A 12,753-nucleotide genomic window follows, 5' to 3' on the forward strand; every position below is an offset into this window, starting at 1 on the left:
CTTCTTTGCACAGGCTGCAACATTTAAACTGAATTGTTTCCTTCTGACCTTCTAACTTTACCTGATCCTCTTTGTCCACCAGTGTCTGGCTGAGGAGAAGGCGGTGAGTGCTCGGCTCGCAGAGGAGAAGGACAGAGCTGAGGCAGACAGCCGAGAGAAGGACACAAGATATCTTGCGCTGTCCCGGGCCCTGCAGGTAAATTATTCGGGAGCAGAAAACCTAGGGAGGTTCATTATGTAAATGGGTTGTGTTGATTAATCCTCTGTGATTCGGTTTGTAGGAGGCCCAGGACCAGAGGAGGAGCTAGAGAGATCCAACAAGCAGCTCCGTGCAGAAATGGAGCAGCTCGTCAACCAGCAGGATGATGTCGGCAAGAGCGTAAGGACCTCTGTCAGGGGACTTGTTTGTTATTCCTCTGTTTCGATCCTGAGTTAGTCACGGCCTCTTCTTCTTTTCGATTAGGTTCATGAGCTTGAGCGGAGCCGGAGGACCTTAGAAACAGAAGCCCAGAACCTGCGAGTTCAGACACAGGAGCTGGAGGAGGAGCTGACGGAGGCGGAGAACTCGAGGCTGAGGCTGGATGTCACCTTGCAGGCGCTCAAAGCTCAGTTTGAGAGGGAGATCAGCACCAACGAAGAGAAGGGAGAGGAGAAGAGAAGGGCACTGAGCAAACAGGTTGAGAGGGGAAGGAAGGAGGAATTCACATAAAGCATTGCTGCTACTCCTTTCTGCCAATCACTCAAAATGCTCTCAACCTCATTTCTATGCAGGTGAGGGAGCTGGAGATCCAGCTGGAGGAGGAGAGGACTCAACGCTCTCAGGCTGTGTCCTCCAAGAAGCAGCTGGAAGCAGAGCTGCAGGAATCCGAGGCCCAGCTGGAGACATCCAGCCGTGGCAAAGAGGATGCTACGAAGCAGCTACGGAGGCTGCAGGTAAATTTCGTTACAATTTTGTTATGCTTTTCAATATACTGCCTTTTTCACATTTAATTTGTATATTTCACAGGGTCAAATGAAAGAAGTTCTGCGGGAGCTGGAAGAGACCAAGTTGACTCGGGAGGAGGTGGTCACCCAGTTTAAAGACAGCGAGAAGAAAATCCAAACCCTCGAGGCAGAAGTCCTGCAATTAACAGAGGTGTGTTGAAGTGAATATTTTTAATTAACAGAAATTTTACATGAATACATTTAATCTGATTATCAGTGTTTTAATTGACTCTGCTTCCATTTCACTGTATAGGAACTGTCTGTATCAGAGAGACAGAAGAGACAGGCTCAGCAGGAAAGAGACGAGGTCGCTGACGAGATGTTCAACAGCAGCTCTGGAAAGTTAGTATCTCTTTACTACTGATATATTGTGTTATTCAGTGCATTGTTGTCACTGTAGCTATCACTAAAATTGCACATTTGTCCAGAACCGCGTTGTTTGACGAGAAGCGGAGGTTAGAGGCTCGGGTCAGTCAGCTGGAGGAGGAGCTGGAGGAGGAGCAGACTAACGCTGAACTGCTGGCAGAGAGACAAAGGAAGATGACTCTGCAGGTACAGTAGATAGTACTGAACACACACAAACACACACACACACTACTGCGCTCACACACACTCACGCAACCACACATTGTTGCTGCTGCTCTCATCCCAGGTGGAGACGATGACGGTGCAGCTGCAGGGAGAGAGGACTTTGGCCCAGAAGGCGGAGGCTGGCCGGGAGCAGCTGGAGAGGCATAACAAGGAGCTGAAGTCCCGGCTTGGGGAGATGGAGGGAGCAGTGAGGGGCAAACACAGGCTCAGTGTCGCCGCCCTTGAGGCCAAGATCGAGTCAATGGAGGAGACAGTGGAACAGGAGAGACAGTGAGAGAAACAGACACATAAATGTCATCATAGACAGACAGAGGATAACATTCAAATTCTCTAAACTAGTAGCATGTGGAGGATTCGCTCCAAGTCTTTCATACTTTCTTCTTCTTTGTGTTTTTTGTGCTGTCCCTCATTAGTTTAAGATATATAGAAATTTATGCAACATTTCAATCACAATATTGCACACACAAAACAATGACAATAAATTCTACAATATTGTTATAATGCATTACATTCATTACATGTAAGGCAGCATGGAGACACAAATGAGGGATATGTTGTGTAGATTGATCTAAAATAAATAATCTCATTTAAGAATCGAATTGACTCTTAATGAACTGTTAAAACATGATTGGAGGTAAATGTTTTAACCTGATGCAGCAGGACACTTACCTTGGCTCTGTTTGACTCTTAGGGAACGAGCCATCGCCAACAAACTGGTGCGAAAGACTGAGAAGAAACTGAAGGAGGTGATGATGCAGGCAGATGAAGAGAGGAGACATGCAGACCAGTACAGAGAACAGGTAAGAAAACTGCCATTTACTTAAGCAGTCCAGGTGATTCACAGTAGCAAACACACACACAATAGTCAAACCAGTGAATGAGCATGAAATGATTATTAATGGGGACCACGTCAGCTGAGATCACTACTGTAATTCTGGCCCGGGACACAGAGAGGGTCTAAAAAATGATTTATCTGGCTCAGTCCAACCTAATCCTAATCCTGCCCTTGCATCTGTGTATTTATTGGGAAGGTAGAACGTACCCTACTCCGAAAAATAAATCCCTCTACCACAGCAGACACTGACTCTCCTCCCAAAACATCATCAGTGATTATCTGCCAGATTTAATCTGATCCCCATCAGTCCTCCTGTTCCCAGACTAATCTCTCTATTATGCACCGTCCCCTTCTCTGCCTTCTCTTGCCCGCTTTTTCCTCCAATCTCACGTCTCACCCTGACCTCTGCAATACTCTCTGTTCTTTGCTCCTTTCTCCTCCAACTCTTCCCTACGCTCCCCCTCCTCCTCCTCCTCCTCCTCCTCCAGCTTGATAAGTCCATGGTCCGACTGAAGCAGCTGAAGAGGCAGCTGGAGGAGGTGGAGGAGGAGAACTCTCGCTCCAACGCCCAGAAGAGGAAGCTGCAGAGAGAAATGGAGGAGCTCACTGACAACTGTCAGACCATGATGCGAGAGATCGCCTCGCTCCGAAGCCAGCTCAGGTAACCATAAGTGTTTATGTGTGTTTATCGTATCACACACATAAACACTGATGTTTATGTGTGTGAGACTGTGTGTGTATGTGTATTTTTTTGTCCTTGAATGTTCATTGTTTATTGTCGTCTTGTTTTGTTTTTAACCCCCCATTAACTTGATATGATTTGTTTTACTTTGCTCTTTTGTTGCATCCATTTGTGTCCATCTAACCCTGACTCACTGTCCATCTGTCTGCGTCACACCAACACTCAGCATCCCTGAATGGAGACCAGAAATGTAGGTCACCATGTATGTTTTTTGTTTTCTAACATGTGTCGTAAGTCTTGTACATTTCATCTAGATATGTAACTTTCTTAAGAATTGATTTTATTTTTTGTAAAAATATGCTTTTTATGCACAGCATTAACAGCAGGCCTGGCCTCGAATAGCAACAAAATCAGACTACTTGCACCTCTAAAGCTCTCTGATTGGCACGTTAGACCTTGTTTACTCGATCCATACAAAAACAAGAGTAAAGGCATTGTGTTCAGACAGAAAACCACCTGACAAAGAACTTAAGACCCATTACGTGCTTTTTTCACACCTAGTGTTTTGTAAGGATTAAACAACATTTATATCAAGCTGCTTAACTTTTGTCAGGCTAGTAGTTTCCACTCCTCAAGCTAAGCTAAGATACCTGGCTGAGACTGAAGCTTCACATTTAATGTGCAGATGTTTTAATCTTACAATAATCTCATAGAAAGTGATTCATCATATTTCCCAAAATTTTATAATCGTGTTAATCCTTTCCTGAAAAGTGTCAAATATACACCTTTATATGGTAATATGACCACTGTAGAGTCAAACAATTGCTAAGAAGATATTTTTTCAAGTGAAATTCTGCTTTTGTCCTCTTTTGAAAAAAATTAAAATCTTTGTGTCTGTAAATGGTGGTTGGACAAAACTGAAGGATGTAACTTTGGGTTCTGGAAACGTGTGATTGGCATTTCCCACTATTTTCTTGAATCTTTTGTAGGATAAGCAATCGGTTCATCGAAGAGTAATAACTAACCATAATCCCCTAAATCATGGATTCACAATGTTTGTTGTCTAGTTTTTAGTAATTAGCTGATGGAAAGTAAAAGAAATCATGGCTCTCTTTGAGTGTGTTTGTTTCACCTTGCACTAATTCCACAGAAGACTTACTGTAACTCTCTCCTCTTGTCCAGGCGTGTTCCGTTGAACCTGGCGATGCGTGGACGCAGAGCGTTGGTCGATGACCTCTCATTAGAGAACTCTGACTCAGAAGAGCCTCCAGCCTCTCCGACGCCCTCCTCTGGAATCCCGGGAACTCAAACTCCCGCCTCTGAACACAGTCTGGACCCTCCACCCCCTTATAGTGTCAACAACACAGAGTGATGGACACGTAGACTCAGTCACACACATAAAACGTAAACACACGCACACACCACACACACGCGCACACACACACACACACACTTACACACACACACACACCAACACACACACACACAAACAAACATATAGTCTGGACTAGTGGGGGGTGAAGGAGTGACACACAAACCCTACATAATAACACTAGTTTATAAAAAGAAATGGTAAGAAAGAAACAGAAAGACATATAAGATGTATAAGAAGTATACGTCAGACGCTTTAACTATAAAACAACCTGATATGTTAAGTACAGAAAATGATGTAAAATTGAGAATTTACAAAGGGGCAACTGGAAATAATTTTTGTTTTATAACTAACTGTGACCTAAACTAAGCGACATAACAGACACTGGAGATTTCTACCTTACATTGCATCTCTGTAATGTACTTCTAAGAATCTAAACTCCATCTCCCAGGGTTCCAAAGGGGAAAGTGAATTGTTACCAGCTGATTTCACGATGCTGTACAGTGCTCAGAGAGCAGAAAACATGGTGTTCATGTCTTTTACATTAGGAGGTATTTCAAACCTAAGCCATGTTTAACCCGTTGATGAGGATTGAATAAATACACAATCTGATTTCACAAAGGGCTGCTGGAGGTTGAAAATACTTCTGAGAGGTGTTAAGACAATCTATATTAATGTTACATAGAAAAGCCAATAAGAGGAAATCAAATGAGGACATGGAAAAGAGAGTTTCACTTTCTTTATGAGCGTGTGTTTTGTGCAAATGTGATGGGGGTTTTTGACATCTTAATATGGCAATTAACTTTTATTTTAATAATGGAAATTGAATTATCTGGAAAACAGAAAGAAAAAAACAGTGAGGTACACAAAACAGTATTTAATCAAATTTAGTTAAGTAACATATTGATCTCATTTTCATGTCACAGGTCAGTTTCAGCTCATTTGACCATAAAAAGCAGTCCATTGTACATGCAGTCACACTAAAGGTGGGATTAAACGATAAAACCTTTTTCTATAGATTAGAATGAGTATGTTAGACAATGCAGTAGTTTATTAGATTGTTTCTTTAACTAGAATCTTAACAAATTGCTTCAGAAATCAGAAATTTGTATAATTTATATGAAATATGACCTTAAGTTATTGATCACTGGTTGTTTCCTGTGCGGCTCAGTTTCGTGTCAGAAGTTGCTTTGATTATTTCTGCTCCTACTGGCACTGCATGTTGGGTCACGTGTGTTACATGTCGGGCAGGTTTGCCTCGTTTCACTGAGCGTAACAGTATCGGGTCTCTTTGCATGGATGACCACTGGGGTTAGAGTCGTTGCTGGTGTAGAAATCAACAACAGCAACACAACTGCTGCTGTATTAATTTGTTTCTACCCAAAGCAACTCAATACATCTTTTGTTTTTCTCGTTTTAGACTGATAAAACATCACATTTTATTTTGACACACATCTTGTACATTATAATTTTGCTTTTTACGGACTAACTGTGTAAATTATTGATCAAACAATGCTTTTCTTTTTAACCAAATGGTGGGCGTATGGATGAGAAAAAGGGATTTAGAGCTGTAGTAAACGTAGAATAGTGGTCAAGTAGAGTAGATGGGAGGAGTAGAGGCCGGTGAGGTGTTCAAGTCTCATCCAGTGACTCTGCTGGAGGATTTCTTCAGTAGAATAACGTCGCACTCTGCTCACAGCTCCTGTTTAGACCATTGTAGAAATAAGTGAGCACGAGACTCAAAGCATTTTCAGAAAGTAGTATTAGATAAAAAAGACAATGGAGGCACTGAGGAGTTCATGTTTATAAAGCAAACAGCAAGTAGAACAAATAGTAGATTTTTTTACCCTAGATATCGAAAGTCAAAATGGCAAACATTCGTGTGCACCAAACAGATGGAGTTTGATGATGACCCGGCTGTGAAAAACAGTTTTGAGGTTAATCCTCTGAATTTTTTTATCATTTAAAAGATGAAGGTCATTTTAATTTAATTTACTTTAGTTCGGGACCTTCGTCAGCACCTGTTGCCTGTCACAGCTTTAAGACTGAGGATGTTCATGTGGTGTCTGCAAACAGAAATGTTTGAAAGGAATAGCTCAACATGTTGGTTAGTGGACCTATTTGTTTATTTGACCGTTAAATGTGAAGATTAATTTACACCTTTATGTGCTGCTCCATTTCTTACACAGATGCTGTAAGCACAGATTCTGGAAATCACTGCTGCAGGTTAAAAGTAGTCGGACAAATGATTCCCCGTCAAACAGCTTCGGACGTTTCCCCCATGATGTTGACCTGTTCCTTTGATGAATTGAGACATGCTGCTTAAATTAGAAAGAATGTCGCTGGCGCTTTAACTCATAATTGGAACTAAATAACGATTGTGTAGCTAAACTCTTACATATTATGTTCCTGGAATTTCTCGAATGTTTTGTTTTCTAGATTTATGTTGATACTTTATGGCAAAGGGTTAATGATCCAGCTGGTGTTTACAGTTGATGACACACAGGACCAGTACAGTACAGTTCTCTGTTATCAGGGTTGTTCTGATTGCCCCTTTCTCTTCTTCCTTCTGTTTAATTAACAGGTTTATATTGCACTGAGAAAACAAGACCACTAAGTGTGTGCACTACTCTGCAGGCCTGATGTCCAATGTGTATCATAGCTTTTTGCCACCATAATGCACAGTTAGTGACGGCGGAAGAAAGATCCGACCAGTCGGGTCGAGAAAGAGTTTGACTACTGTGGACATATATTTAACACCCTACCAAAGGGTTACATTTTTTAATTTCTGTATGTACATTTGTTTTATTTTACTAATATGCAAATGGTTTTGTTGGAAGCTGTGTTTTTTTTAAGATATTGTGTAAATGCTGCACTTTACACACTTACCAGTGAGGACAAACACAGGCGTGCTTTGTCAGGTTATAATTTATCCCAAGGAGGCTGACACAGCATAAAGCCAAATGAGCTGATATTTTTGTCGCTCTGTACGATTCTCCTAAATGTTCTGATCTCAAAATGTCATATCATCGTCTAAGCGTCACGCCCTGATCGACCGAAATCTGAAGAGGCGTGGAGTGAACCGCTGGAACGAGAACAGATGGCTTCTGTTCACCTGTAGCAAGAGACGAGGCTGGTGCTTCTCTGAGGTGTTATTTTTCTCTGCGTGTTTGTCTATGGCTACTCTGGAACTTGAAACATTTTTGGAAACATGTTTTACTGTTTTAGCCTTTTATTGTTTGTTAATGATGCTGTAATTATAAAACATTTGACTGGGGTTAACTTTAATATATGTTGTTGGTTTTGATCTTTGTGTGAGTGTGTGTTTTTCTTTGCACTGCTGTGTAGTCCACACACAAGCACACTACACAAAAACATCTCACAAAACAGTGAACATAACATTTTAATTGTGTCACTCAGCATGTATGAATTTTATTCCCTTTATAGATATTTATCACCGAAACAAGAACATGTCAAACTTGGTACATTTACTACTGTCATCAGCACACGCCCTGAAATCAAAAATCCAAGAAAACCCTGAAAATGAAGCAGATTGAATTCATGGTGAGTGTATTAATGTGTAACATGATCAAATGATTTAGTTAAATATCAGGAAAACGCATTTTAATCTAGTAATTAAAACAGACAGCTGCGTCACTGTTTATTTGAAATTTATGAGCTGAAATTCATCATAAAAACCTTTTCTTACACACATGACTTCATATTTATGTTTTCTATTTTTATTAGTCATTGTTAAATGTTTTAATTGATTGAAGTGGTTGAACCTTTGAGTGTCTGAGCTTTGATTATAAGAAAATCAGATTTGAGTCATGTTTCAGATGAAAAGTTGGACTATAACTAATGTTCCCATGGTTTGATTGAAATTGATGCATCCATATTTGCTCATTCATAGGAATGGTAATCACTCTGGAGCCTGGTTCATGACATTCTCCACACAGCTACAGAAACAGGCGACTTTCTTTCCTTGAGGATATCAGGGAACAGCCAGTCCTGTTCATGTGGTGGTGTGGGTACAGGATGATGTACAGGATCATGAAGTGGGGCAGAGAACGACTGAGCAACTCCCTCAAACGGTGTAAAACTCTGGTTCTTGTCACAGTTCAGAAGTTTACAGGGACTCAGGTCCTCGGTTGGCTGGTGTGTCTGCAGGTTTGTCATGTTGTAGTAACAGCTGGTTGACGTGGGGAGCTGGTTCGGGGCCAAGTCTGAACTTTGAGCCGGTTTGAAATGATTGAATTGTGTCTCTAGAGCTTGATTGACGGTCAATCCCTGGTCTCCATGGCAACTGGATCCATATTCATAACCATACTCTTCTCTGTCATGGTGTGGATCCTCCATGTCAGACGTCTCGTTCCACATGCTGTCTGTGAAACTACCTGACTGGTCTGCGAATGTTGAATCGTCTGCTCCGACCTCTGCACAGATACTCTGAAAATAGGCGCCTACATCCAGGCAGCCCCCAAGGTCCTTGCTGCCCACGCTGAACAGATCCATGATGTCTGCCCACGGACTCTCTGCGATGTCGGCGATGCTCCTCTGGGCCTGAGTGCAGGTCGAGACATCCGTGAACATCTGGATCGAGAAGTCGCAGGAGTCCAGAGACAGAGGAGAGAGCTCCGGAGAGAAGGATGGAGACGTGTCCGTATTTTGGCCCAACTGGTCGAAACTTGAGTTCTGTAGAGATGTGTCTTCTGGGAGGTTGTCAATGGACTTCAGTGGACTGTCGTAGACCTCTGCCCTGTGGTAATAATGTGTATCATCGGGGAACTAAGAGATGTGAATTCAACCAGTTTACGATTTCCACTTCTCTTTTTCTTCCTCCCTTTGCCCTGGTTGTTTTTAGCAGTGGTGCAGGTGTTGGGTTTTGATTTGCGCTGCGGTTTCCACAGATCCTGAGAGTCGGGATGCTTCTTTTCAGTGACTTCAGTTTGATGTGATTCATCAGAGATGTCCGTCACAGACTTTGAGACATCATCTGCACCCGTGTGATCACTGCCCTTCTCTGCGTCTTGTAAATGGCCGCTCTGGGAGGGGCTACCAGCTGCTGGCTTCTCTGGCTGCAAAGACGATTCCGATGCAAGTCGCTGGTTCGCCGCCTCTATGTCTGCAAACTTTCTGTAGAGAGAGAGAAAGACGAGATGTTGAAACACCGCTAGCTTTTAAAATGTCACCAGATAGTGGCTACCAAACTTTTTGAATCATGTCCCCTTGAAGGAATAATTTGACATATTAGTAAATATACTGGTTTATGTAATTCCTATAAAACCAAATTGTGATAAACAAAACGTAGTGTATGCAGGACTATTTCTACGCTAAATACAATGACTTTGGAATGAAGCTAGTCTATCCCTCCGTTTCCAGTCTTTATGCTAAGCTAGGCGAACCAGATGGCTATGACTTCAGTTTTATCATACGTACACATGAGTGTTATCAGTTTGAATCCACCTTTTGGAAAAACAGAAAAATGTATGTACTTCCACAAAATAAGTTTATTCACTTAGCAAATAGAAAATATAAACGTCTAATCGAAATGGAGCTGAAGAGTGATTTCAATTTCTTAGACTTTTTAATAGGATTTTAGGCCAATTTAATAACAAAGAAGCAATCATAGGCTGTTAATAAACGACTCTTTGCATATTAGAAATACTCTCTCCTATTCTATCTAATTATATGGCAAGCTCCTTTTGGGACTGACCCCCAATTTGGGAGCCGCAGCCTCAGGACACTGGATCTAACTGTGACGTCCCTCCTCACCTCTGAATCATGTTGTGCAGGAAGCGGCGGTGGTTGACCTGCCGTTTGGACGGCCGGTTCTTCCGGGGTTTCTGCAGGGTCCTCATCATGTGACCTGCTGCTGAGGTTACAAAAGTGTAGAGGTCACGACCCCAAGGCCCCCCTTGTTCCAAACCGGGCTCTAGAGTAACGGAGATGGATGGTCGCATGGCTGAGGAGACAGGTGTGAGATTTAAAGACAACATGAAGAAAGTAGGTAAAAATGGTGAGACGACACAAATTCAACTTAGCTATTATATCACTGAGGATTTTAAATGGAAGGAAAATAATAAGGACTTATCTATTTCATAGCCTGTGACCTCCACAATATTTATCATGTATTTTAATAATATTAGCCGGTTTATTAATATGAGAAAAGGAACCAAATTTAAAATGCTTTTAATTTAAAATTAGATTTTGCCATATAAACCAAGTACAATTACTTAGGTAACTGCAATTTTGAGGGAACTTCTCCTTTAATAATGAGTTTTAATTGTATGCTTCACTACACCTCAGTGGGAAGTACTTTTACCTTATTTTATTTTTTCACAGCTGCAGTTATTATCCTGGTCAGTGTAACAAACACATCTCATCTCAACCAGATGCATCTCAACCAGCTGCATTATAAAATACTGCCTTCTCATCAGTGGTATTGATTCAATTATGTACTGTATAGACACAAACATAACATTAACAGGAGCCACTGTCTGCATTGCAAATTGTTGTTTTACTTTTTTTAAGTACATCGTGTAGATAAAACTGAACACTTACCCTTTTGACTGCAGGCTTTTAACTTGTAAGAGAGTATTTTTTTTACATTGTGGCATTGCTGCTCGTTTCGATGTAAATGGTCTGAGTATTTGTTCCACCACTGCCTATAATTAAATACTCTGGATTCATAAATTAGAAACAAACAGTAACTGCACTTTGTTTCCTCAGCTGCAATTAAAATAGGAGAAAATAAGCAGAAGATCATTCTTACCTTTTCTCCACAGGCTGCTGCGCTTCTTCCTGTGAGCCCACAGACTGAGGGCAGGGGAGGCTGCAGGCGGAGGAGGGAGGGAGAGGTGTGCTGGTTTATTTGTGGATGTACGTCTGTGTTTGCGTCTGTGCGCACAAATGAAGTCAAGTGACGTGAGCGCTCAATGCAAATGTACAGAATCCCCTTTTTTTCTGCAGAATGAATGGAATCCAAATTGACAAATTGTTAGTGGGAGAGGAAGTGAGACGAGATGAGAGGAGCTGAAAAGGAGGAGGCAATTATCTGAGGAGTCAACCGCTCCCTGAGGTGTGGGCACACGTCTCTCCATTGTGTGCCACACTAAAGGCAGCTTGTTAAATACTGGGAGACACAAACGCACCGGTTGAGGCAGTTAACAAGCAATTAATTGATCTGCTTAAACTCTGGCCCCAATTATCACATTCTCAGAGGGAAGAGCTAACGCGGTTGCTAGTGGCTTTAATTGACCTTTGCAATTCAATGGCACACCTTCCACGTGGAGAATTTAACATGTCTATGGCAGCAGGTGGGGGAACAGGCTGTCCTCTTCACAAAGCTGACAGAGAACGGAGCAATAAAATTCAATCCGACACATTTTTTATACCTTTTTAAATCCTTTATTCCACATTTATATTATCACATTTTTCTATGGGTTGTTCAACTGTTGACTCATGTTTCTTTGTACATGGTTCTCTGTCGCTGGTTTACTTCTGCCATGCAGGGCTTTTAGGTCCTAAGTCAAGGATGTTACATTTTAAACCTTAGTTTGTTTCTTGGTTTGTTTGTTAATTTGTTCATTTGTTCATTTGCTGACAGGATCACAACCCATTTTGCAACTCTACCAATTTCCAAATGTGGTGGAGGGATGGGGACTGGGTCTTTTGGAGAACCCATTGAATTTTTTCGGAATGCCGATTAAGGGGCAGATCCAGAGATCTTTACTTGAAAAACCTAATTTGTGAATTGTTAGGGTAAGGGTAGCAGTTATGGTTATGGATAAGAAGGTCATAGACACTTGCGAGTAGGCTCTACCCCTACTAATGCTGGCACTCCCGCTGGATTGATACCATCCCTGAGCTTCTACAACCTTTGGAAGGGAAAAAAACAATTTATGAAGTGTTAGGGCTAGGGTAGCCATTAGGGTTAGGGTTATGGGCTAGGGTTAGGGTTAGGGATAGGGTTAGGGTTAGGTTTAGGTTTAGGGTTAGGTTTATGGACATGAAGGTCATAGAGACTTGCGAGCAGACAGTAATTGGACAGTACTATGTGTACGACACATTTAATGGTTATTGGTATGGTTATTGCCTGTTGTGTTGCTAAACTGTTTTAAGTTTTGTATATATGTGTGTAGCATATCTAGACTAGATTATTAGCATTTCCCGCGAGGTGTTAGAGGTCTATGTCGCAGCACAGCTCTTTTTGATAGCATTTTCGCTTATTTCTTAATATTTAAATTAACATTAGCACAAAAATATTGTATATTTATGTTTGATTCC

At 41.6% G+C, this 12,753-nt stretch overlaps 1 protein-coding gene across 1 annotated transcript in view; it reads left to right on the forward strand.

Annotated features, from left to right (window-relative positions):
• The window catches only part of myh14 (myosin, heavy chain 14, non-muscle), a gene marked incomplete in the record, with an annotated part of 25,656 nt that extends 17,885 nt beyond the window's left edge, over positions 1-7,771 (forward strand). Inside the window, 13 exon segments of the mRNA XM_062398837.1 lie at positions 83-196; positions 282-291; positions 294-379; positions 464-676; positions 772-933; positions 1,007-1,135; positions 1,238-1,326; positions 1,413-1,536; positions 1,637-1,845; positions 2,267-2,375; positions 2,899-3,071; positions 3,319-3,342; positions 4,275-7,771. Of these exon segments, the coding sequence (XP_062254821.1) occupies positions 83-196; positions 282-291; positions 294-379; positions 464-676; positions 772-933; positions 1,007-1,135; positions 1,238-1,326; positions 1,413-1,536; positions 1,637-1,845; positions 2,267-2,375; positions 2,899-3,071; positions 3,319-3,342; positions 4,275-4,464 (1,632 nt within the window).
• Between the last annotated feature and the right edge of the window lie 4,982 nt (positions 7,772-12,753).

The sequence above is a fragment of the Platichthys flesus genome, chromosome 11 (assembly GCF_949316205.1).
Source record: "Platichthys flesus chromosome 11, fPlaFle2.1, whole genome shotgun sequence".
NCBI lineage: Eukaryota > Metazoa > Chordata > Actinopteri > Pleuronectiformes > Pleuronectidae > Platichthys > Platichthys flesus.